This window comes from Rhamphochromis sp. 'chilingali' (genome assembly GCF_963969265.1).
Source record: "Rhamphochromis sp. 'chilingali' genome assembly, chromosome: 20".
Classification (NCBI taxonomy): Eukaryota; Metazoa; Chordata; class Actinopteri; order Cichliformes; family Cichlidae; genus Rhamphochromis; species Rhamphochromis sp. 'chilingali'.
This window is the reverse complement of record NC_137947.1, coordinates 22941817-22965903: the sequence shown is the minus strand read 5'-3', so window position 1 is coordinate 22965903 and position 24087 is coordinate 22941817. Positions and strand designations below refer to the sequence as shown.

The window sequence follows — 24087 nt, the reverse complement described above, 5'->3', positions numbered from 1 at the left end:
GACTCCTATGAGCCACTAATAGGAGAAAATGAGCACGCAATAAAGTGGACTTGTTAGGGAGAGATTGCCATCAGAGTTAAACACTCCAACTCAAATTTGACGACAAACGCGGCTAAAAAAATGAGCGTTTTGTTGACACTGATGACAAAATCCTGGTCAGATACAGACAGACACATGCATACAACACACACTACTGCTCAAAAGTTTGTGGTCAGACTGAAACAGTTGTCTTTTAATTAATAACTTACATTTACTTCAACATAATATTACACAAAGCTTACCAGTAATGTTTTCACAGATGTGTGTTTAATGAATCATTTAAGTTAAATCACCCATGATGCATTAGGAAATGTCTACACACTTATACATGGGCCCATTTTTAGTAACCATCACTGCTGTGTGGACCGATCACATGGTTATAAACCAGGTGAAAATTGCCTTCAAACTTTTGAGCTGTAGTGTAGATTGCAATGACAGAGTATAGTTATCTATTACAGAAGAATATATAGAAGTATGAGGACAGGGAGACACTGTAAAAAAGTTATGAGCTGTCTTGCTGCAGAGAAAGTGGAGTCTGTCATCCTTGAAAAGCTCCCAAGATAGGCAGCTGGCAGGTTGAATGATGCTCTGCCTCTGTGGTCAAGTACAGACATAGGCCTTAAGCAACCATGAGCCACTGATAAGCGTGACAGATTAGGAAACATGCATACAGTTCATTAGTTAGACTCCTATGAGCCACTAATAGGAGAAAATGAGCACGCAATAAAGTGGACTTGTTAGGGAGAGATTGCCATCAGAGTTAAACACTCCAACTCAATTTTGACGACAAACGCGGCTAAAAAAATGAGCGTTTTGTTGACACTGATGACAAAATCCTGGTCAGATACAGACAGACACATGCATACAACACACACTTCTGCTCAAAAGTTTGTGGTCAGACTGAAACAGTCGTCTTTTAATTAATAACTTACATTTACTTTAACATAATATTACAGGAAAATGATCAGAAATGTTTTCACAGATGTGTGTTTAATGAATCATTTAAGTTAAATCACCCATGATGCATTAGGAAATGTCTACACACTTATACATGGGCCCATTTTTAGTAACCATCACTGCTGTGTGGACTGATCACATGGTTATAAACCAGGTGAAAATTGACTTCAAACTTTTGAGCTGTAGTGTAGATTGCAATGATAGTGTATAGTTATCTATTACAGAAGAATATATAGAAGTATGAGGACAGGGAGACACTGCAAAAAAGTTATGAGCTGTCTTGCTGCGGAGAAAGTGGAGTCTGTCATCCTTGAAAAGCTCCCAAAATAGGCAGCTGGCAGGTTGAATGATGCTCTGCCTCTGTGGTCAAGTACAGACATAGGCCTTAAGCAACCATGAGCCACTGATAAGCGTGACAGATTAGGAAACATGCATACAGTTTATTAGTTAGACTCCTATGAGCCACTAATAGGAGAAAATGAGCACGCAATAAAGTGGACTTGTTAGGGAGAGATTGCCATCAGAGTTAAACACTCCAACTCAAATTTGACGACAAACGCGGCTAAAAAAATGAGCGTTTTGTTGACACTGATGACAAAATCCTGGTCAGATACAGACAGACACATGCATACAACACACACTACTGCTCAAAAGTTTGTGGTCAGACTGAAACAGTTGTCTTTTAATTAATAACTTACATTTACTTCAACATAATATTACACAAAGCTTACCAGTAATGTTTTCACAGATGTGTGTTTAATGAATCATTTAAGTTAAATCACCCATGATGCATTAGGAAATGTCTACACACTTATACATGGGCCCATTTTTAGTAACCATCACTGCTGTGTGGACCGATCACATGGTTATAAACCAGGTGAAAATTGCCTTCAAACTTTTGAGCTGTAGTGTAGATTGCAATGACAGAGTATAGTTATCTATTACAGAAGAATATATAGAAGTATGAGGACAGGGAGACACTGTAAAAAAGTTATGAGCTGTCTTGCTGCAGAGAAAGTGGAGTCTGTCATCCTTGAAAAGCTCCCAAGATAGGCAGCTGGCAGGTTGAATGATGCTCTGCCTCTGTGGTCAAGTACAGACATAGGCCTTAAGCAACCATGAGCCACTGATAAGCGTGACAGATTAGGAAACATGCATACAGTTCATTAGTTAGACTCCTATGAGCCACTAATAGGAGAAAATGAGCACGCAATAAAGTGGACTTGTTAGGGAGAGATTGCCATCAGAGTTAAACACTCCAACTCAATTTTGACGACAAACGCGGCTAAAAAAATGAGCGTTTTGTTGACACTGATGACAAAATCCTGGTCAGATACAGACAGACACATGCATACAACACACACTTCTGCTCAAAAGTTTGTGGTCAGACTGAAACAGTCGTCTTTTAATTAATAACTTACATTTACTTCAACATAATATTACAGGAAAATGATCAGAAATGTTTTCACACATGTGTGTTCAATGAATCATTTAAGTTAAATCACCCATGATGCATTAGGAAATGTCTACACACTTATACATGGGCCCATTTTTAGCAACCATCACTGCTGTGTGGACTGATCACATGGTTATAAACCAGGTGAAAATTGCCTTCAAACTTTTGAGCTGTAGTGTAGATTGCAATGATAAAGTATAGTTATCTATTACAGAAGAATATATAGAAGTATGAGGACAGGGACACACTGTAAAAAAGTTATGAGCTGTCTTGCTGCAGAGAAAGTGGAGTCTGTCATCCTTGAAAAGCTCCCAAGATAGGCAGCTGGCAGGTTGAATGATGCTCTGCCTCTGTGGTCAAGTACAGACATAGGCCTTAAGCAACCATGAGCCACTGATAAGCGTGACAGATTAGGAAACATGCATACAGTTCATTAATTAGACTCCTATGAGCCACTAATAGGAGAAAATGAGCACGCAATAAAGTGGACTTGTTAGGGAGAGATTGCCATCAGAGTTAAACACTCCAACTCAATTTTTGATCACAAACGCGGCTAAAAAAATGAGCGTTTTGTTGACACTGATGACAAAATCCTGGTCAGATACAGACAGACACATGCATACAACACACACTACTGCTCAAAAGTTTGTGGTCAGACTGAAACAGTCGTCTTTTAATTAATAACTTACATTTACTTTAACATAATATTACACAAAGCTTACCAGTAATGTTTTCACAGATGTGTGTTTAATGAATCATTTAAGTTAAATCACCCATGATGCATTAGGAAATGTCTACACACTTATACATGGGCCCATTTTTAGTAACCATCACTGCTGTGTGGACCGATCACATGGTTATAAACCAGGTGAAAATTGCCTTCAAACTTTTGAGCTGTAGTGTAGATTGCAATGATAGTGTATAGTTATCTATTACAGAAGAATATATAGAAGTATGAGGACAGGGACACACTGTAAAAAAGTTATGAGCTGTCTTGCTGCAGAGAAAGTGGAGTCTGTCATCCTTGAAAAGCTCCCAAGATAGGCAGCTGGCAGGTTGAATGATGCTCTGCCTCTGTGGTCAAGTACAGACATAGGCCTTAAGCAACCATGAGCCACTGATAAGCGTGACAGATTAGGAAACATGCATACAGTTCATTAGTTAGACTCCTATGAGCCACTAATAGGAGAAAATGAGCACGCAATAAAGTGGACTTGTTAGGGAGAGATTGCCATCAGAGTTAAACACTCCAACTCAATTTTGACGACAAACGCGGCTAAAAAAATGAGCGTTTTGTTGACACTGATGACAAAATCCTGGTCAGATACAGACAGACACATGCATACAACACACACTACTGCTCAAAAGTTTGTGGTCAGACTGAAACAGTCGTCTTTTAATTAATAACTTACATTTACTTTAACATAATATTACACAAAGCTTACCAGTAATGTTTTCACAGATGTGTGTTCAATGAATCATTTAAGTTAAATCACCCATGATGCATTAGGAAATGTCTACACACTTATACATGGGGCCATTTTTAGTAACCATCACTGCTGTGTGGACCGATCACATGGTTATAAACCAGGTGAAAATTGACTTCAAACTTTTGAGCTGTAGTGTAGATTGCAATGATAAAGTATAGTTATCTATTACAGAAGAATATATAGAAGTATGAGGACAGGGAGACACTGTAAAAAAGTTATGAGCTGTCTTGCTGCGGAGAAAGTGGAGTCTGTCATCCTTGAAAAGCTCCCAAGATTGGCAGCTGGCAGGTTGAATGATGCTCTGCCTCTGTGGTCAAGTACAGACATAGGCCTTAAGCAACCATGAGCCACTGATAAGCGTGACAGATTAGGAAACATGCATACAGTTCATTAGTTAGACTCCTATGAGCCACTAATAGGAGAAAATGAGCACGCAATAAAGTGGACTTGTTAGGAGAGATTGCCATCAGAGTTAAACACTCCAACTCAATTTTGACGACAAACGCGGCTAAAAAAATGAGCGTTTTGTTGACACTGATGACAAAATCCTGGTCAGATACAGACAGACACATGCATACAACACACACTTCTGCTCAAAAGTTTGTGGTCAGACTGAAACAGTCGTCTTTTAATTAATAACTTACATTTACTTCAACATAATATTACAGGAAAATGATCAGAAATGTTTTCACACATGTGTGTTCAATGAATCATTTAAGTTAAATCACCCATGATGCATTAGGAAATGTCTACACACTTATACATGGGCCCATTTTTAGCAACCATCACTGCTGTGTGGACTGATCACATGGTTATAAACCAGGTGAAAATTGCCTTCAAACTTTTGAGCTGTAGTGTAGATTGCAATGATAAAATATAGTTATCTATTACAGAAGAATATATAGAAGTATGAGGACAGGGAGACACTGTAAAAAAGTTATGAGCTGTCTTGCTGCAGAGAAAGTGGAGTCTGTCATCCTTGAAAAGCTCCCAAGATAGGCAGCTGGCAGGTTGAATGATGCTCTGCCTCTGTGGTCAAGTACAGACATAGGCCTTAAGCAACCATGAGCCACTGATAAGCGTGACAGATTAGGAAACATGCATACAGTTCATTAGTTAGACTCCTATGAGCCACTAATAGGAGAAAATGAGCACGCAATAAAGTGGACTTGTTAGGGAGAGATTGCCATCAGAGTTAAACACTCCAACTCAATTTTGACGACAAACGCGGCTAAAAAAATGAGCGTTTTGTTGACACTGATGACAAAATCCTGGTCAGATACAGACAGACACATGCATACAACACACACTACTGCTCAAAAGTTTGTGGTCAGACTGAAACAGTCGTCTTTTAATTAATAACTTACATTTACTTTAACATAACGTTACAGGAAAATGATCAGAAATGTTTTCACAGATGTGTGTTCAATGAATCATTTAAGTTAAATCACCCATGATGCATTAGGAAATGTCTACACACTTATACATGGGCCCATTTTTAGTAACCATCACTGCTGTGTGGACTGATCACATGGTTATAAACCAGGTGAAAATTGACTTCAAACTTTTGAGCTGTAGTGTAGATTGCAATGATAAAGTATAGTTATCTATTACAGAAGAATATATAGAAGTATGAGGACAGGGAGACACTGTAAAAAAGTTATGAGCTGTCTTGCTGCAGAGAAAGTGGAGTCTGTCATCCTTGAAAAGCTCCCAAGATAGGCAGCTGGCAGGTTGAATGATGCTCTGCCTCTGTGGTCAAGTACAGACATAGGCCTTAAGCAACCATGAGCCACTGATAAGCGTGACAGATTAGGAAACATGCATACAGTTCATTAGTTAGACTCCTATGAGCCACTAATAGGAGAAAATGAGCACGCAATAAAGTGGACTTGTTAGGAGAGATTGCCATCAGAGTTAAACACTCCAACTCAATTTTGACGACAAACGTGGCTAAAAAATGAGCGTTTTGTTGACACTGATGACAAAATCCTGGTCAGATACAGACAGACACATGCATACAACACACACTTCTGCTCAAAAGTTTGTGGTCAGACTGAAACAGTCGTCTTTTAATTAATAACTTACATTTACTTTAACATAATATTACACAAAGCTTACCAGTAATGTTTTCACACATGTGTGTTTAATGAATCATTTAAGTTAAATCACCCATGATGCATTAGGAAATGTCTACACACTTATACATGGGGCCATTTTTAGTAACCATCACTGCTGTGTGGACCGATCACATGGTTATAAACCAGGTGAAAATTGACTTCAAACTTTTGAGCTGTAGTGTAGATTGCAATGATAAAGTATAGTTATCTATTACAGAAGAATATATAGAAGTATGAGGACAGGGAGACACTGTAAAAAAGTTATGAGCTGTCTTGCTGCAGAGAAAGTGGAGTCTGTCATCCTTGAAAAGCTCCCAAGATTGGCAGCTGGCAGGTTGAATGATGCTCTGCCTCTGTGGTCAAGTACAGACATAGGCCTTAAGCAACCATGAGCCACTGATAAGCGTGACAGATTAGGAAACATGCATACAGTTCATTAATTAGACTCCTATGAGCCACTAATAGGAGAAAATGAGCACGCAATAAAGTGGACTTGTTAGGAGAGATTGCCATCAGAGTTAAACACTCCAACTCAATTTTTGATCACAAACGCGGCTAAAAAAATGAGCGTTTTGTTGACACTGATGACAAAATCCTGGTCAGATACAGACAGACACATGCATACAACACACACTACTGCTCAAAAGTTTGTGGTCAGACTGAAACAGTCGTCTTTTAATTAATAACTTACATTTACTTCAACATAATATTACACAAAGCTTACCAGTAATGTTTTCACACATGTGTGTTTAATGAATCATTTAAGTTAAATCACCCATGATGCATTAGGAAATGTCTACACACTTATACATGGGCCCATTTTTAGTAACCATCACTGCTGTGTGGACTGATCACATGGTTATAAACCAGGTGAAAATTGACTTCAAACTTTTGAGCTGTAGTGTAGATTGCAATGATAGTGTATAGTTATCTATTACAGAAGAATATATAGAAGTATGAGGACAGGGAGACACTGCAAAAAAGTTATGAGCTGTCTTGCTGCAGAGAAAGTGGAGTCTGTCATCCTTGAAAAGCTCCCAAGATAGGCAGCTGGCAGGTTGAATGATGCTCTGCCTCTGTGGTCAAGTACAGACATAGGCCTTAAGCAACCATGAGCCACTGATAAGCGTGACAGATTAGGAAACATGCATACAGTTCATTAGTTAGACTCCTATGAGCCACTAATAGGAGAAAATGAGCACGCAATAAAGTGGACTTGTTAGGGAGAGATTGCCATCAGAGTTAAACACTCCAACTCAATTTTGACGACAAACGCGGCTAAAAAAATGAGCGTTTTGTTGACACTGATGACAAAATCCTGGTCAGATACAGACAGACACATGCATACAACACACACTACTGCTCAAAAGTTTGTGGTCAGACTGAAACAGTCGTCTTTTAATTAATAACTTACATTTACTTTAACATAATATTACACAAAGCTTACCAGTAATGTTTTCACAGATGTGTGTTCAATGAATCATTTAAGTTAAATCACCCATGATGCATTAGGAAATGTCTACACACATATACATGGGCCCATTTTTAGTAACCATCACTGCTGTGAGGACCGATCACATGGTTATAAACCAGGTGAAAATTGACTTCAAACTTTTGAGCTGTAGTGTAGATTGCAATGATAGTGTATAGTTATCTATTACAGAAGAATATATAGAAGTATGAGGACAGGGAGACACTGCAAAAAAGTTATGAGCTGTCTTGCTGCAGAGAAAGTGGAGTCTGTCATCCTTGAAAAGCTCCCAAGATAGGCAGCTGGCAGGTTGAATGATGCTCTGCCTCTGTGGTCAAGTACAGACATAGGCCTTAAGCAACCATGAGCCACTGATAAGCGTGACAGATTAGGAAACATGCATACAGTTCATTAGTTAGACTCCTATGAGCCACTAATAGGAGAAAATGAGCACGCAATAAAGTGGACTTGTTAGGGAGAGATTGCCATCAGAGTTAAACACTCCAACTCAATTTTGACGACAAACGCGGCTAAAAAAATGAGCGTTTTGTTGACACTGATGACAAAATCCTGACAGCTCGTACATTTGCTTCTTCCACACATATATAAGCATTGAGCCAAATTTAGTAATGCCAACATATTAAAAGAACAATCTTTGTCTGTTATATATAATACATCTATATATACACTGTCACAGATACTTGTCTTTAAGTGAAGATTTAAGGTGATAGAAAATAGAAATAGATGCAACTTGAATCTTTACTGAAGCTCAGTGTTTGGCACAGAGTTCATTTTCACTGCTGTAATAACTAATAATGAATAATATAATATTGGCCATATTATATTTACATTACCAAAGTGAGATGACTTTAGTCTCATGAACAACATTAGCTAATTTTTATTTTATAGCTAATCTTAAATGACTGTTCAGTACAGAAATGAAGCCCAAAAATCATGTTTTACAGTTCTCAGCCTCAGATACTTATCAAATTACACAAAGCTCATGTAGAAACAAATGTACAAAATATGTTCTCCTTCATTTCTGTCAAACAAAGATGTATGAAACGTTTCCAGCTGTTAGTATCATGGTTGCTAGGCAACCTGGGCAGCGCGAGGCTAGACCGTCCCATCTCACAAGCCTACAAGCCTCACACTTCCGGCCTCAGCGGTCTTTGAGTGCGGCCCTTGAGGACCGTTAAGGCTGCGTACTTTAAGGCTGCAGACTCTGAATTGAGTAACAGGCTGTATCCTAATCCAGGGTCTAGCCTCCGCTGCCCAGGTTGCCTAGCAACCATGATACTAACAGCTGGAAACGTGTCATACAATTTTGTTTGACAGAAATGAAGGAGAACATATTTTGTTCATTTGTTTGTTTGTTTCTACATGAGCTTTGATCATTCTCTGTAAGATTAAGCTCAGCTATTGAACGGCGTATATTTTAAAGTAAAGGCTTTAAAACCAAGTTAGTACAAACGTCACTAATGTCACATAACTTTGCCGACATGTGGCCAACAGTAATGTTTTAATGGTCTTCGTTATTAAACATTTGCACATAAATAAGTGACATAATATTCAGTACTTACTTAAAGTTTACTCTTCGGGCGCCCCTCACTATGGAACGCCAGGACTGCCATAATGAATTAATTAAATATACCATTAAATAATTAATTAAATGTGTCAATAATTAATTAAAATGTGAAATACATAAATAATTAATTAAATATGTCAATAATTAATTAATTAAATGTGTCAATAATTAATTAAAATGTGAAATACATAAATAATTAATTAAATATGTCAATAATTAATTAATTAAATGTGTCAATAATTAATTAATTACATGTGTCATAACTATCTATTTAATTAATTAATTCCAATTTTAATTAATTTCAGGGCATTTCAGGGCCGCATTTCGAGCAGCCTTTGAATTGGGACAGCTTTCGGCGCGCCGCTGTGACGTAATCGGCCTTGAAATGCGTACTTTAAGGCTGCAGACCCTGAATTGGGATACAGCCACAGTCCCTGAATTGGGATACAACCATACATACATGTTTTGGTTCGTGCAACTGGTTCGTCCGGTTATTGTCTCCCCAGAAACATTTCCGTTGTCTTTTTTCCTATTTCCGTTGTGCTTTATGTGCTTTTGTAGCGTTTTTCTTTTTGCAGCATTTTTCTTTTTGCAAGCGTTTTTCTTTTTGCAGCATTTTTCTTTTTGCAAGTGTTTTCTGAAGTTGCAGTCCGTTTGGCCTCTCAGGGCCACCGTAGGGGTAGTACTTAATGGATTGAAAAGAAAAAAGATGACACCCTTGTAGTTCACACAAGTGGTGATGAGTTATAATTTGTAAGGTTTGAGTAATCATAAATTTTAAAACAGGAAAGTATACTATTTAACATATATTAAGTCAAAGCTAATACAGCTGCTCATATATAGGTAATTTGAAGAACTACCTACACCAATGAGTAGACTTCCCAGAATGGAAACAGCACTCTTTGTGTGGTTGGAGAAAACAGTCAAGTTGTTAAGAACAATGACTGAGAAGAATCCGCCTGTGTACAGCAGCAGGCTGCCTTCCTAGAATTTGGATATCCCCCGTGCGCTCGTCTCTGTATTATGTGCATTACCTCTCTTGGAAAATTAAAACCACAGCAGCTTTTTATAGCTTTTTTCATTCACTATCATCTTACACCAAAAGTCTACTCTGAAGAAGATTATTCTAAACATGCAACACAGTCACCAATCCCAGCAAATTCACCCCTAAGTCAGACTGTACAATACAATATAGAAAAAGACTGAACAAAAACGGCCTGAGTTGAGCGATTAACCAAAGTGACAAACATTGCTCTAAATAATACTCCCCTAATCCAAGTAGTCACCTAAACCTGGACGTGGATTTAGAGGCCTGAGGGCCATCTCACACATTTATTCAGAAAAAAAAACAAAACAAGTTTCAATTAAAATTAAACAAATCAAAATCTTGTGGACATATGCCTTTTACATGTTGGTAAAATGTTTAGAATGAGATGGAGATATAACACTCATGCACCCTGAAAATTATGAAGGTCTAAATATGTATCAAAGGGACTCACTGAACATCAGTGGATTTCTATGGGGCAAACGTACTTAAACTAGCCACTGTGACCATTGTGGCAGAGAATGAATGTTACTGATGGGAACTATGAGGGTTTGTAGTTAAATTCCTGCTCTTACAGGATCAGTGAGTGTCTGTTTAAAGATTATTAATTCCAGTAAGATAACACATCCTGTCATAAAACTCACACCAGTTTCTTGATCATGAAAATGGGTTCACAATGAGTTCAAATCTCTGAGAATTGTTTCCAGCACCTTGTTTTGAAGGCAAAAGTGCAGTACTAGCAAGGTGTACCTAATGTAGTGAGAGGTGAGTGTTTTTTTTTCACTGCCTAGTCAAATGAAATTGGACAGACAAGTGTATGGCTCTTTTTTATTAACAGTAAGAACCAATGCAGATAACTGAACAAATATAAAATGCATGAAACATCCACAACATATTAAAACAAAAAAAAAATAAAATAAATAAAATGTTTTTTTTTCTTTACAAAAATAACAAGAAAAAAAATACAAAGACCACTGAGCAGATGACACATGTAGAGTTTTAAAAAATAAGCCTGTACCTAGCATTCACAGTCCCCCAATTTATATTTTTTCTGATAAAATGGGAGAAAATAAAAAATAAAAACACAATTAGAGGCTTCTTCTTCTTCTTCTTTTTTTTTTGTACAGGCAGAATAGTTCCAGAGAGGCAAGGCAGTCACGTCTGATATCAGGCTAAATGATATCGCTCATCTGATGCAGCCTTTGACTACTTCTGCATGAAAACACACCACAATCTGATGTGCAAAACCAGATAAATCTTCCTTAGACGACTACGTCTTTTTTTCTTCTTGTAATCAATGCCCCCCCAGCTTCAAAACGGGCACTTTGAGGCATTGAAAAACATTGTACAGTACGGTATAGAGAAGGAAATGAACATGTATTGTGGTACCTAATTCACTATTCCATGAGCATCTAAGTACTAATACACTTGCCTTTAAGTTGTCTTACTCTAGTACACAGACTATAAGCTGGAGAGAGATTCAGAAAATGGTTAGTCCCCATAAAATAACTACAAAAGCAGCAATGTCAATGAGTAAGAGGTTAATTATACTGAAATTCCACAGTATCAGTAAGATAACAATGCACCTTCTGTATATACACAAGCAAAATTCATTAAATCTTCACAGACGGGGAGCTTATTTTGTAATTATCTAATCAATTCAACGACTTGATATTTTAAACCATAAAAAGGCTTCTTGTGAGGTGCCTATATTCTTTTGATAGCACATTAATTGAAACTAACCCAGCAGCTTTTTTCAAGTTCAGATTTTGTATGCACAAAGAAAACGAACAAGTCAAATCATAAAAAGTGTCTAAATATAAAACAGTGGTTTAAACAGTGACCTTCTTTGTTGCTACTTGAAACAGAAGTCAATCTGTGACTTGGAAAGAAAAAAAAAAAGCAGAGAAAAAGCCAATTGGAAATCATAAAGACACTTAGGCATAGATTCTCACAGGGGCCAGAAATATCTGTTTGCAATTATTAAAATAATGATTCGTTATAATAAATAATCTTCTTGAATTCTTGATTTGCTAACAGAGACTGGGTTTTGACATTCAGAGAGGTGGGTGAACTGCAGACCAGATCACGTTAAGATGAACTGCAATATCAGTTGATGACTTTTTAGTGTTTGGAAACATACTCGCTTTGGTAAGTGATTATCATTGGTTTCCCTTAGGCTGTTACTACTGAGTAAAACCACTATTCAGTATTGTTGAGAGCAACCCAGGCGCTAGCTTGCAGGGAGAAAACACTCTGCTCTCTCATGCATGTGCTACTGCTCTGACAAACATGTTTCCAGCTACAAGGAGGAAAAAATGGGGAGGACAGAGGGGAACATAACAGGCGAACAAGAAATAGGTGAACCGACAGATGGGGAGGCACTGCAAATCAGTTTGAGAGACGGCTCGATGGACGGTTACAATTCGGAAATATATAAAACATCTGCAATTTGGCAGTTCCTGGCATAAAGCATGTCTATTTATGACTGTGGTTTGTCGGGGTGGTTATTTAAGGCTGCTGAAATATTCTTTGCACTGGCGTGGAGCTAATAAATTATTGCAGTGTGTTGTATTTTGTTCTAGTGTAAATAGAACATGTTTTGCAAGTGTTATGTTACAATGCAGTCTGTCATGAAAGTGTTAAAAGTCTTTGAAGTAGAAGGGATACGGGGTCATGCTGCTACTATGGAGGATATGTTTTAAGGCATGTCCTTAGTGTAGAAGGGGTCCAGACACACGGAGAAGGCAAGAGGACTGGAGGAGACTGTACGCCCACAGAAATCTGTCCACTGAGAGAGCACCCGACCGGTACCGCCATGTCAGCCGGCCAGCTTGAACAGTTCAAAGTTGAAATGTCAGTCTTTCATTCATGGGTCAATTTCTGTTCATGGTTAACTCATGATGTATCAGCTGAGGGTCAGAGAGGGGAGTCTAAACGTCAGATGAAGCACTTCAATTCTGGTGAGGAGATCTTTTTTTTTTATATTATGCTATAATCTTAGACTGGTATAGTCTCAGAATGGCCATTGTTCTGTCATAAACAAATAAACAAACAAAACAGTTTGAATGTTTCTACATGGATCACCAGCCGCTAGCACTCCAATCCATTTGTTTATTCACATAAACCAAACTTTATTTCTGGGCGATGGCCTCCTCTCCGCTCGGCCGGATCCGGCTGAAGCTAAGACCTCCGACTGCCGATTTACCCAAACCAATGCTGGTGTCGCGTGCTTTCTCCTCCGTGCTGGCAGAAGAAGTCTGAACCCTGGCGGAGGCTGCTGCTGAACCTCCAGACCCTGGAAGTATCTCCGGCAGTGATTCTTTGGCTGGGGGTGCCGACCCAGGGCTGGTAGCAGAGGGGGGAGTTGTTTTGGCGGCTTGGGGCTTTGTAGGGGTTGTGGGGCTGGTCAGGCTGAGGCTGGCCAAGGCATCCAGAGTCCCATCTGGGTCTACCATCACATTGATCACTATCACAGAAATAGACAGAGGGTCAGTGTGTGAAAGGCTTCATGTAAAAGCCAGTGTATATTTTCTATTGTAAAATATAGTTTTTGATCTGGTCTTGCTTTAAAAGCCACGTGCACAAGTGTAGAAGAAGAAAAACATTTCAGATTTGCAGAGAATCTTTCTGACACCTCCATTTCCTACATATGTGTCCGTCCCATTTTGCAGGGTGATGAATTTTCAGCATTTGAAAGAAATCCATCATTTTTATTTCTTTTCCCTTAGTATTAAGGTGCTTCTCAACTTTTAAATACAAATAAACAGAGTTGAGATGCAGGAAAATGTCTACGACTCTGAGCAAGTTCACATTTATAATTTACCTTGAAGCTGCTTTTCGACTCTCTTCAGTTCAAGCAGAATACCAGAAATTTCCTGTGAATGGAGGGTGGAAATAAAATGATTAGGAAGTAAAACGATTGGGTTCACTTAACACTGGGAATTGTTTGTCACTCGATATGATTCAGACAGATGAATTTACGCACCTTGTTGGAAGTTTTAAGGAGTGGTACTTCACTCTCTGATCTTAGTTTACTCTCAATTTCATCCCAGTTTCTGTCCTTATCCTTAAACAAAATCCTGGAAGCAAACATTGTACAACAGGTCACGTTTGTATTCAGGATCAATGGGTTAGAGTTAGGCACTGTAGATATGTTGTTAAATGCTAATGGTACTTATATCAACAAGTATACTCACCTTATTTTTCCTGCTGTTTTGTCAATGGAGTGCCTGATCTTGGTGGACAGCTGGGAAACTGAATGGAGCAGCAGGCTGTCTAACACGGCCTGCATGCACACAGAAGAAGAAACTGACTGTTAAGCTGACTGCTGAATGCAATGCAGCTTCCAGAAATTTGGTGTCATATGTTCTTGTTTGCCTCTCACCTCCTCTCTATTCCAGGTGCGTCTTCTTAAAGCTCGAGGCTCCAAGTTGTCAGGAGCACGGGGCCGGAGCTCTGCTGGTTTACCGTTTATCTCTGGTGGCTTACTAGTTGAAATCACAGGTGGGATCTTCCTGAAGTTGAGGCTCTCATCAAACACCCGATCAACCAACTAGGCAAAGAGGGGGAGAGATGGAGCAGGGAGAGAAGAAGGATGTCAAAGTTTTGAACCGAAAGTAGAACTTCGGTGTTGTTCTACTTTAGTTTAACATAGTATGTGAGAATTCATGGGAAATGAAAGAAAAACTCTATCAGTAAAAGCTAAGCAGCTCTGAAGCTTTTTAACTGTTTAGCCAAAGAAAGTCGGTTTTTAGTCTTATAGTAGAAAAATAATAAAAAAAATACTCTCTTGGTCAAAATAAGGATAAACAAATGAAAGTGGAGTGCATGGGACTGTAATACGTGAATACCACACAGCAGGTGAGATCAAGAAGCAGCAGAGAGGCATTTTTTTTAAATGAAAGCAAAACATTAAGATGGAAGAGTGCAATGGAAACACACGCAATAAGGCAATAAGAAGAAGAAAAATGGGCACCTTTTTCATGCTGTCCTGTATATCCGGCTGCGTAGGACGTGCAGGGCCTACCTCTTCCCGAGTGTCAATGGCCGATCCTGGAGTGGTGGCAGCGGTGCTGACTGTGGTGCTGGGTGCTGTGCCGGATGAGCTGACTGAGTCAATCTCGCCGGCAACATCGTGGATTTCACGAGCCAAGATGGCCAAGTCCTTAGCCAGGTCCTGGCTGATCCTGCGCACACAGGGGAATAACCTGTTAACCATCAGACGGGGTTCTTTAGGACTCGGGATAAACAGCCACATGAACACATGAAACCTGCATACACAGAACAGCATATACAAAACCGTTAAACCATTAAAGCTCAGTTTCACTCAGTTCAGTGTGGATCAGTACCTGGCTATCTCCTCGCTGTGTGCTGTCCAGTCCCTGATGTACTCCTCTTGCTCTTTCATGCGGTGTTTGATCCCCACTCCACCTGGGCCCGTCACCCCAACTGGGCTCACAGTGGCGCCGAGTCTGGAGTTGCGGTGTGGGACGATGTGATGAGGCCGCACGTGGGGCCGTTTCGGAGAATTGCGATTGGAGCCGAACTCTTCCTCCGAGGTGGAACCGTACTCTGGTGGCAGACGTCTCCACCTGCTGCTGCTGGACACTATGATAGAAGTGCATGAGAAATGTCATCTTTCAGTCAAAAATATCAGTTATTCATAAAACAGATAAATGTGCTTGTAAAGTTGAGATGCTTTGTTTCTGAGGAAGCCAGCAGCCGATTCTGCTCTGATCTGACAAAATATGAATGTTAAGCAGAGGAGAATGGATGCTTCCTTGTTTGTTGACAAACACAGATATTTCTCAAAGGCAACGACGATAAGCTTGATTACTGAACTGCCTTGCTGGGCTTGAATAAAAAACGATGGGAGAATAAGAAGCGTTAGTGGTGCCAAGTATTTCAGGAATACTATCATTATTGCAACTTTGCTTAGTTGTTGTATGGACTGATGCAGCAATGTTTGGAGTTTAAAAAACATAATTAAAAACAACAACAAAAAAAGAAACACTAGTTGAGTTTATTGAAAAGCTCTTGGCCCATGCTGCCAACAAAAGCATCCAACAAGTTAACAAATCTTGTTAGAACCATGTTAGTGTATGTTAACCTGCTTCAAAATGCTCACACACCAGAGCCATTAATGTACTGTAACTGTGCCATGATGAGATGACACAGAGTGCTCTTCCAGTCTTCTCAGAGCGGAAGTGTCTAGATCAGGGGTGTCAAACATAAGGCCAGAGGGCTAGAATCAGCCCAGCAAAGACTCTAATTCAGGACCAAGTAAAGGAAGGCATAAACAACACCAAAGTAATTAGGTATTCGCTCAACAGTTAAATGAAAGAAAATTTCCATGTTTTTCACTATCAACTATAAAACCTTCAGGGTTTTTTACAATAGGACTAAAATAAATGGTCAAATAATGGTCAAAAAACCTTTTGCTTTAAAATTAAGAGACAGCCTGAGCAAAGACCTACCAGAACTTCTTCTGTAATTCTGCACGCCTTATAACTTAAACGCAAAGAGTCGTGCTGACAGATTTCTTTTTTTGCCACAAAGTGGACTGTACGTGGTCCGACACCCCTGCTCTACATGTAAATTCTCCACAAGGTGGAGCCAGGACCACATAATCACAGAGTTGGAGATCAAATATCAGATCTTTGGATAGAAGTGAAGCTTAATCTTTAATACATCGCTGTTAGCATTTATACCTGCTATAAAAAATTTTTGTATACTTTACAGAGCTGATACGACTGTATTGATTTGCTATCAGGAGTGACACTCGGCTGATCATATTGGAATTGAATATGATTGAATTCACTGAATCTATAAAAGCATTTAAAAAACATGGTAAACTTGTAAAAATCTAGCTACTGCATCAGCACAGTAACCAATCTAGATACAAACAAATCCTGTTACCATTTGCATCACGGCAGTTTTAACCTTGTGCTAATTAATAATTACATATAATACAACATACTACTACAAAAACAGAACTAGGAAACCTCTGAAAAGGTGCACTTCAGGCTGCATGTAGCATGGGATATAGGGCCAAACTACAGATTTGACGCAGTAAGAGTATGGGTAGAGCATTCGAGTCCTCATCACAGCAGATTTTAGGTAGGAGACGTTAACAATACAAATATGCTAGAGCTGGGTCATTGTAGTTTACGTTGACATTTACTGGTGATTTACTAAGCCTTTGCATTTTTGTATGTGGCAATTTTTGCCAAAGAAGCTACTCAACGTACATACATTGTTTTCATTTAACTTTTAAATGCAAGCAGCGCCATTTTTAAAACTGAGTTGCTGCAGTAACACAGTTCAGATCCTGTGGAGCTTAACCTTCTATTCCTGTGACCCAGGTCTGACACACACTTGTACACACTAGACACACACACATACACAGTCTAGTTAGGCTCTATAGTCCTGGTACAGTACCCATTAGCTCCTCCTCTGTATCACCACCTGGAGGTTCGGGTTGAAAGCTCTCTGGATAATGAAAACCAATGCACCAAATCATCACAACACGGTGGAAATGTTTGGACACAGATGTTTACACACTGACATGTGAGGTATGCAATGATGTAGATGTAATTAGACTTTGTCATACTTTTTTATAAAGAAACTGATAATTAGGTCAAAACAAAAATAAAATGAACAGCTAAAACTAGAATTCTACTTTTTCCTTTCTCTGTGCAACTAAAAAATCTGAATCAATCAGACAACAGTGCTGGAGTAGATGTATTCACCTGTTGGTGAGCAGTACCCCGCTGTAGTGGTCTTGCTTTTGGCTTCATTCAGTTTGGACACGCTGTTGGCTCTCATTCTGGGTGTCAGCTTGTTCTCCGTGGGTGTTGATGAGCGCAAGCCCAGACGCAGAGCAGTCTCTGATGATAGCCGGGGTGAAGAGGTGGAGCTTCGGGTCACTGTACACTCAGAGTCACTGCGGGCTGAGATGGAGCCCAGACGGTTTCTTCGTGGCTGCGCCAGCAGATCCAGCCGTGACATCCCTTTCCGGCCCGATGGCGGTTTTGAGGTGGAGCTGGTGGTGGACACCTCAGAAGCCACAGACACCCTGTCTGCATCAGCTAGATCCGTGTCAGATGTGTCTCCCAGTCGAGCACGACGGAGAAGAGAAGCTCTTGTGGGTCGTGGCTGAGGCAGTGAGGCTTGCTTGCTCAAGGAGGAGGCTGTGGCTGCATGAAGAGTCCGGCTGGTTTTGGAAGAACCACTGGCAGATGTCTTTGCAGACCTATCAAGTTTGGATTGCAAGACATCATCTGAGCCGCGTCCGTGTGTTGAGTGCCCCAGAGGTCCAGAGTAGGTCTCCTGGTCTGAGGAGAGGATGTCGGAGATGGGAAAGGATGAAGTCTGGTCGTCATCAGTGAGATCTGCCGAGGGCTGCCGTGCTCTGGAGGAGGCAGAAGATGGCTGAACAGAGCGACGTGCATCAGTCCGGGTCGTTGCTTCGACTGGCCTGCTTTTAGTCTTTCTCTCCAACCGTTCACGAGCACTGGGATTTGTGATGCTGGTTTTGGAAGCTGTGCTCATATTGCTTTTCTCCCGGTGCATACTGCTGAGGGAACGCCGTTTTTGTACACTGGCTGCTGCTTTCTTATCTGCCGATTCAGCCACATGACTAGCTGTGCTGGCTGTGTCCACATCTGATTCAGGAGAGATAGAGTCAGTCCGAGGGAGGAGGGCTGAACTTGAACCCTGAGAAGTGATGCCAGCTTTACTACTTTTCTGATCTAGTTTGTTTTCATCTCTTAGTTTGGCCTCTAGGAAAGCCATGACAGCTTCAGTGTCCTTCAGGAGAGTTGCAGTATCCATGCTGCCTACAGAATCACTGCGTTCACGTCCATTGCAGCCTCTGTTTATACGTGGGATGAGCTCGGCAGGGACGCTGGCACTGGGCTTCTCAATTGTGAAACTGCCCTGGCGGACTAGAGGCTTTCCAGACTTCTCGCTTCCTTCTCCTGCTCCTCCTCCTTTCCTCTCCTCTGACTTCTTCCTCCTCTCAGTGCTTCCAGAGGTCCGGAGAGAAGCCTTAGATGGAGAGGAGGTGGAACTTTGTTTCCGTTTACTAGTCATTTCGCTGTTCTCCATGGGAGTCGGGGACTCCCCGTCTCCCTTGTTCTCTTTCTCCTGAGGTTCAGTATCCTGCTTTTCCCCAATCTCTGACCTCAGAGTCTGGGTAGCGGATTTAGCCCGGGAGTCATCCACAGGGAGCTGAGGGAGGGTCCTACGCTTACGGTCAGTCAGACTGGAGGAGGATTCGCCTCTGCTGAGGGAGGCACCAGACTCAACAGTATTAGCACCTATAAGAAAAAACAACTTAATTGTGATTCTTTTTTTTTCTTTTGTTTGCATGAAATTAAAAAAAAAGATTTTCAGTCCTAGTTCTACTTTGAAATAATTAGCATATCAAGGTTTTAAAAATGAAAACATATTGTGTTTAAAAACTGAGTTTCCAATAGTATCTACCTCTCTCTTTGTGCAGGAAGCTGCCTGTTTCTGCTCCTGAACCCTCTGGGTCTGTTCTTGTGTGATTGGCTGCTATGCTGGCCCACTGAGAGACCCAGCTAGAATCACCAGGGAGAGCCTGGGAGGACACAACAGGGAAGAAAACAGGATTGAGAAAATTACAATAGAGCTCACTTAACTTAATGGTGGCACAAAAAATACCCAGGAGATCACAACAATTGCTATATCTAAAAGCCATTAAAGTATATAAATGATGAGAGAACTGAGTTAGACTGTAAGGATGAAGATATTTCACTACATTTTTATTTGATATTAAAAAAAATAACAGTTTGCTATATGCTCTGTGTGTTATTTAAATACATATAAATCACCCAGACAGGGGGGCATAAAAGACAGAAGAACAGACAGAAAGGCTGTCATCGCACACACACGCTGTCCCCTCCCTCTTGTAAAACTGCCTAAAGGGCCGAGCATGTCTCTCCTCATCTTAGTATGATCTAGGTCACTCGTAGGGAGGACTTGCCTACTCCCACGAACAGGCTTAGGGAGTAAGTGCCATCAGAGTTATTCTGACACACAATATGAAGCTTAGTCATGAATCTTAAGTCTGTTATATGACACTGGACTAAGAGGCTATTGTCAGTACTTTAACATGCTAATCTATAGGTGAACATAAAAAAGCTAATCAAAGACAGAAAAAGGAAGAAAAATACTATAAGGGGCATAAAAAAGTAACAAAGCAAAAACAAATAACCAGTTCAAGTTCTGTTTTCTACCTCTTTTCCACTCTGTCCTGCCTCCTTTCCTTTTCCTTCTCCTTTCAGGTCTGACAGAATCGATGAGTCTTTGTTCTGCTGCACACCAAACACCTAAAAATGTGTAAAAAAAGAAGAATACAAAAACGTTTTGCTCAAGTACAGTTAATCTTTAGACAATATGCACATTTTGTATGCAACAGAATAATGGTAGTCTTTGGAATGAAAATGAAATACCGCCATAATATATTTTATAAACATATCATTCAACAGTTCTCCTACTGAACAAAAGTGAACTAAACAGAAGTAAGTGCTGTTGAAATAAAGCATTAATTGGGTCTGGTTATTTGAGTACCATGGCGACATAAAAAATATCAGTCACACATCACACAGACACACATGCACTATTTACAAAAGAAAAGAGAGCGAAAGGCGGACAGACTGTGAGCAGTGTGCCAATTAGCGTGTCAGCTAATTACAGGAATTAGCATAACAACACTTCCAGTTTTGAATATAATGTGCCCAGACTACCACTACCTCGAAATACACCCCACTAATTATATCACAGCTCCTCCTAAGATAACACCTGCATGCAACACTTGAAGGGACAAGTGCCACACTAAGATGTCATTTAGTAAAGTTAAAATCAGGCCTGTGTGATAACCTTGTAATTTAATAACCCACAGCAACAACCTGACTTCCTAAAAAAGGTTTATGTGCAGCCAATCCCAACTTCTGAATCGGTTAGGTGACAAATAAAAATACTGGCCATTGTTAGAGTTGCAAACTTTCCTTTCTACAACTTTCTAACCTTAGCAAGTAAAATTGTCTCTGTAAATTTAACTCACAGTCATCTCTCTAAGTGCATTTCTTGCATATTTCCAGTATGTTTTCAGTGACCATGAAAAAGCTCTATGGCATAAGACCAGTGGCAGCAGTAGGAAATTGATGATGGTGGCGCAGCCTCCCTGGAGCATTGTTTAATAAAGCAGGACAGTCCTTGATGGAGTAAGTCTCTCCAGGCAACTACAGAAGCATTAGCTTTACCAATGGGACAGAGAAGATGGGTGGTGGTCAAAAAAGGCAACAGAAAGGGGATAGCTTTGTTTTAATGTCAACAACGCCAAGTACTCTCATAGGACTCACTACCCCTAAAACTGCCAATGAAGCAGGTAATAAACAGACTATTAACCTTGCTCTGGCCTGTTTATGTTGGCTCAGTTACTTTCTGCAGTTACTGCAGAGACCTTAAATGATGCTTGTCATTCTAACTGCTACTTTTATGGTCAACGTTTGGAAACGAAAAGCAACAACACACATAATTTTTGTTTTCTTGTGACTTTGGAGGGATCAGAACATAAAACATTAAGACTCAAACAACAAAATGCAACAAATGTCCTTTAAATAACCCACATTTAAATTTACTATTGTAATTTATCGTATACTATTTACACAGCACATCTCAGGTGAAAAAAAGATTTCAATCTAGGTATTTAAGGCTTTACAGACTAACAGATTGTTTCAGTTTGTTATGTAGAGTTTAGGATTTCGTTTCTGGAAAATATGTTTTTAATCACAAACTAGTGGTGATGTTTATGGCCCAAAAATGTGGGATCCTAAATACATCTCATTTCAAGTACTGTGAAAGCTGGGGCAGAATAACAGACATGTTTCCACGCTACCTTGTCTATCATTCGCCTGGCCTCCTCTTCCTCCGGGTTCTTGTTTTCCAGTTCGATGGTGTAGGTACCTTTATCACTGTGGTCGTCTTCTGCCTCCACACCAGCTGTACTTGCACCTCTGCCCACAATTGATGTGTCCTCACTGGGGGTGGTGGGGCTACCTGTCGCCAGCCCGGTACTGGCCGAGCTCCGACCAATACTTGGGTCCTCTGACCTCTGTTTAAGAAGCACTCGGGCAGCTGTAGGGGCACCTACAGTCACTGTAGCTGGTATTGGGGCTGGGACCTTACCTGAAAGGTACACACACAGAGCACAGAAATACAGCTGTTAAAAAAAAATAATGGTCACACATACATAAAATGCTTTTCAGAGGATAAATAGTGCCTTTGTGTCATTCCTTTACTTAAATAGCTAAACTCCCAGTATGTCTTATTATATTTAATGGGTATAGTTTTAAACATTTACTTTGGAAAAGACAAACAAAATCTGGTCATAGAAAGAGTGTAAAAATACATTAAATCTGAGTTTTATTACCTGAGTCTGAGGCTGTTGTGGCCGAGGTGGAAATGCTAAACACCTTGGGGTGAGAAGGAGGCTGAGGACAGAGTCCCTCTCCACCAACTCCTGCTCCCAGCAGGGGTGCGGTCTGGGAAAATGAATATGACCGGCGCTTGCGAGGATTTTCCTCATCATAGAACTCGATCATAAAAGCAGTACGAGTCCCAGTTGTTCTGGTCCCACTGACTGTTATGTTGCCCCCTCCTGTTTCTCCAGATCCTCCTGCTCCCACGTGGCTGTGTGACGCTTTTAGGCGTTCCTCTAAAGCATGGCGTCTGTTGGCAAAACGCAGCCCCAGCCCATTCTCTGAGTCGCTCTGGGTGCCATCCTCATGTTTGCTGCCTAAAGGGACAAAAAAAAAAAAAGAATTATTTTAATTGACTATATTGACCGTCCACATATTCTCAAGCGAAAGATCTTACATTTACATCACAACATATATGCAGAATAATTCCACAGCAACAGGCCACAGCTTATGTAAAAAGATGCAATATAGCAATGCTGTGCATACAGCAGCATGTGCGGCATGTTCTGACAACAAGCAGTTAACACAAGAGCCAGGCACACAGAACCACATCCACCTAAAACCACATTCGTAGTCTAAATGAACTATGAACTTTCAGTTGTGACACACACATTTAACAGATAAAACAGACACTAAATTCACAACCTACCGCATTACTCGAGTTATTCTACATTTGTATCAGTCTGGGTCAAGTCATCACGTCCACGCTAATCCAGACATGCCACCCACACCCACCACTATCCCTGCCTACTTCACTGACAGCAAGAGAGGCGAGGGGGAGGGGAGGAGGAAAGCATGGAGAGGGAAGCGAAGTAGAAGAAGGCTGGACTAGAGTGTGTGCGTATGTGTGTATGTGTGTAGAGGGGGTTCAGGCTGAACAGAGAGGAAGATTGGGGGATGTGGAAAATGAGGAGGGTGGAGGGGCAAGGAATGAAAACAGATTAAGTGTGACAAAAAGGAAAAAACAGAGACTGAAGAATGCTCAGGATACGGAATGTATTGTCATTAGAGCTAAGAGAATGTCACACAATCAAAGACCTAACCAGTCACTGGCATTTAACTAGCTGGCAGTCAGTCCATCAGGATATGGGAGAAGCGAAGGGAAGGAAACACCACAGGACTGGTGCTGCACATGATCACACACATTGTATAAACCCAAAGCTCTGTGATATAGTTAATACTTTCTCCAAAATAATACAGGCCCCAAAAGCTTGTTTTTAGGCTGTTTTTCACTTCAGACACAATGTGCAAGTAGTGCTACTGAACTGCCCTCTGCGAGAAAAGAGGACAAAGAGCCTAAAAGATGCATACATGCTGAGTGGTCTTGAATGGCTTGGCAGGTTCACTGTGCACAGACTGCTCCTTTGAATCTGTTAACTTTCTAGATTAATTTCATTGTAATCAGGACT

At 40.4% G+C, this 24087-nt stretch overlaps 1 protein-coding gene across 7 annotated transcripts in view; it reads right to left on the bottom strand.

The window, feature by feature from the left end:
* Positions 1-10990: 10990 nt before the first annotated feature.
* The window catches only part of cep170aa (centrosomal protein 170Aa), a 39265-nt gene continuing 26168 nt past the window's right edge, over positions 10991-24087 (bottom strand). Inside the window, exons 11-23 of one of the 7 annotated variants that reach the window (XM_080868626.1) lie at positions 22630-22995; positions 22096-22385; positions 20435-20527; positions 19659-19776; positions 17921-19492; positions 17610-17660; positions 15518-15776; positions 15145-15376; positions 14554-14721; positions 14366-14454; positions 14155-14248; positions 13993-14044; positions 10991-13635 (exon numbers count right to left, since the gene is read on the bottom strand). In XM_080868626.1, coding sequence (XP_080724752.1) covers positions 13301-13635; positions 13993-14044; positions 14155-14248; positions 14366-14454; positions 14554-14721; positions 15145-15376; positions 15518-15776; positions 17610-17660; positions 17921-19492; positions 19659-19776; positions 20435-20527; positions 22096-22385; positions 22630-22995 — 3719 coding nt within the window. In that variant the 3' untranslated portion in view covers positions 10991-13300. The remainder of the gene's footprint in view (positions 13636-13992; positions 14045-14154; positions 14249-14365; positions 14455-14553; positions 14722-15144; positions 15377-15517; positions 15777-17609; positions 17661-17920; positions 19493-19658; positions 19777-20434; positions 20528-22095; positions 22386-22629; positions 22996-24087) is intronic. The other 6 variants (XM_080868629.1, XM_080868627.1, XM_080868631.1 and 3 more) reach the window with 6 other exon arrangements.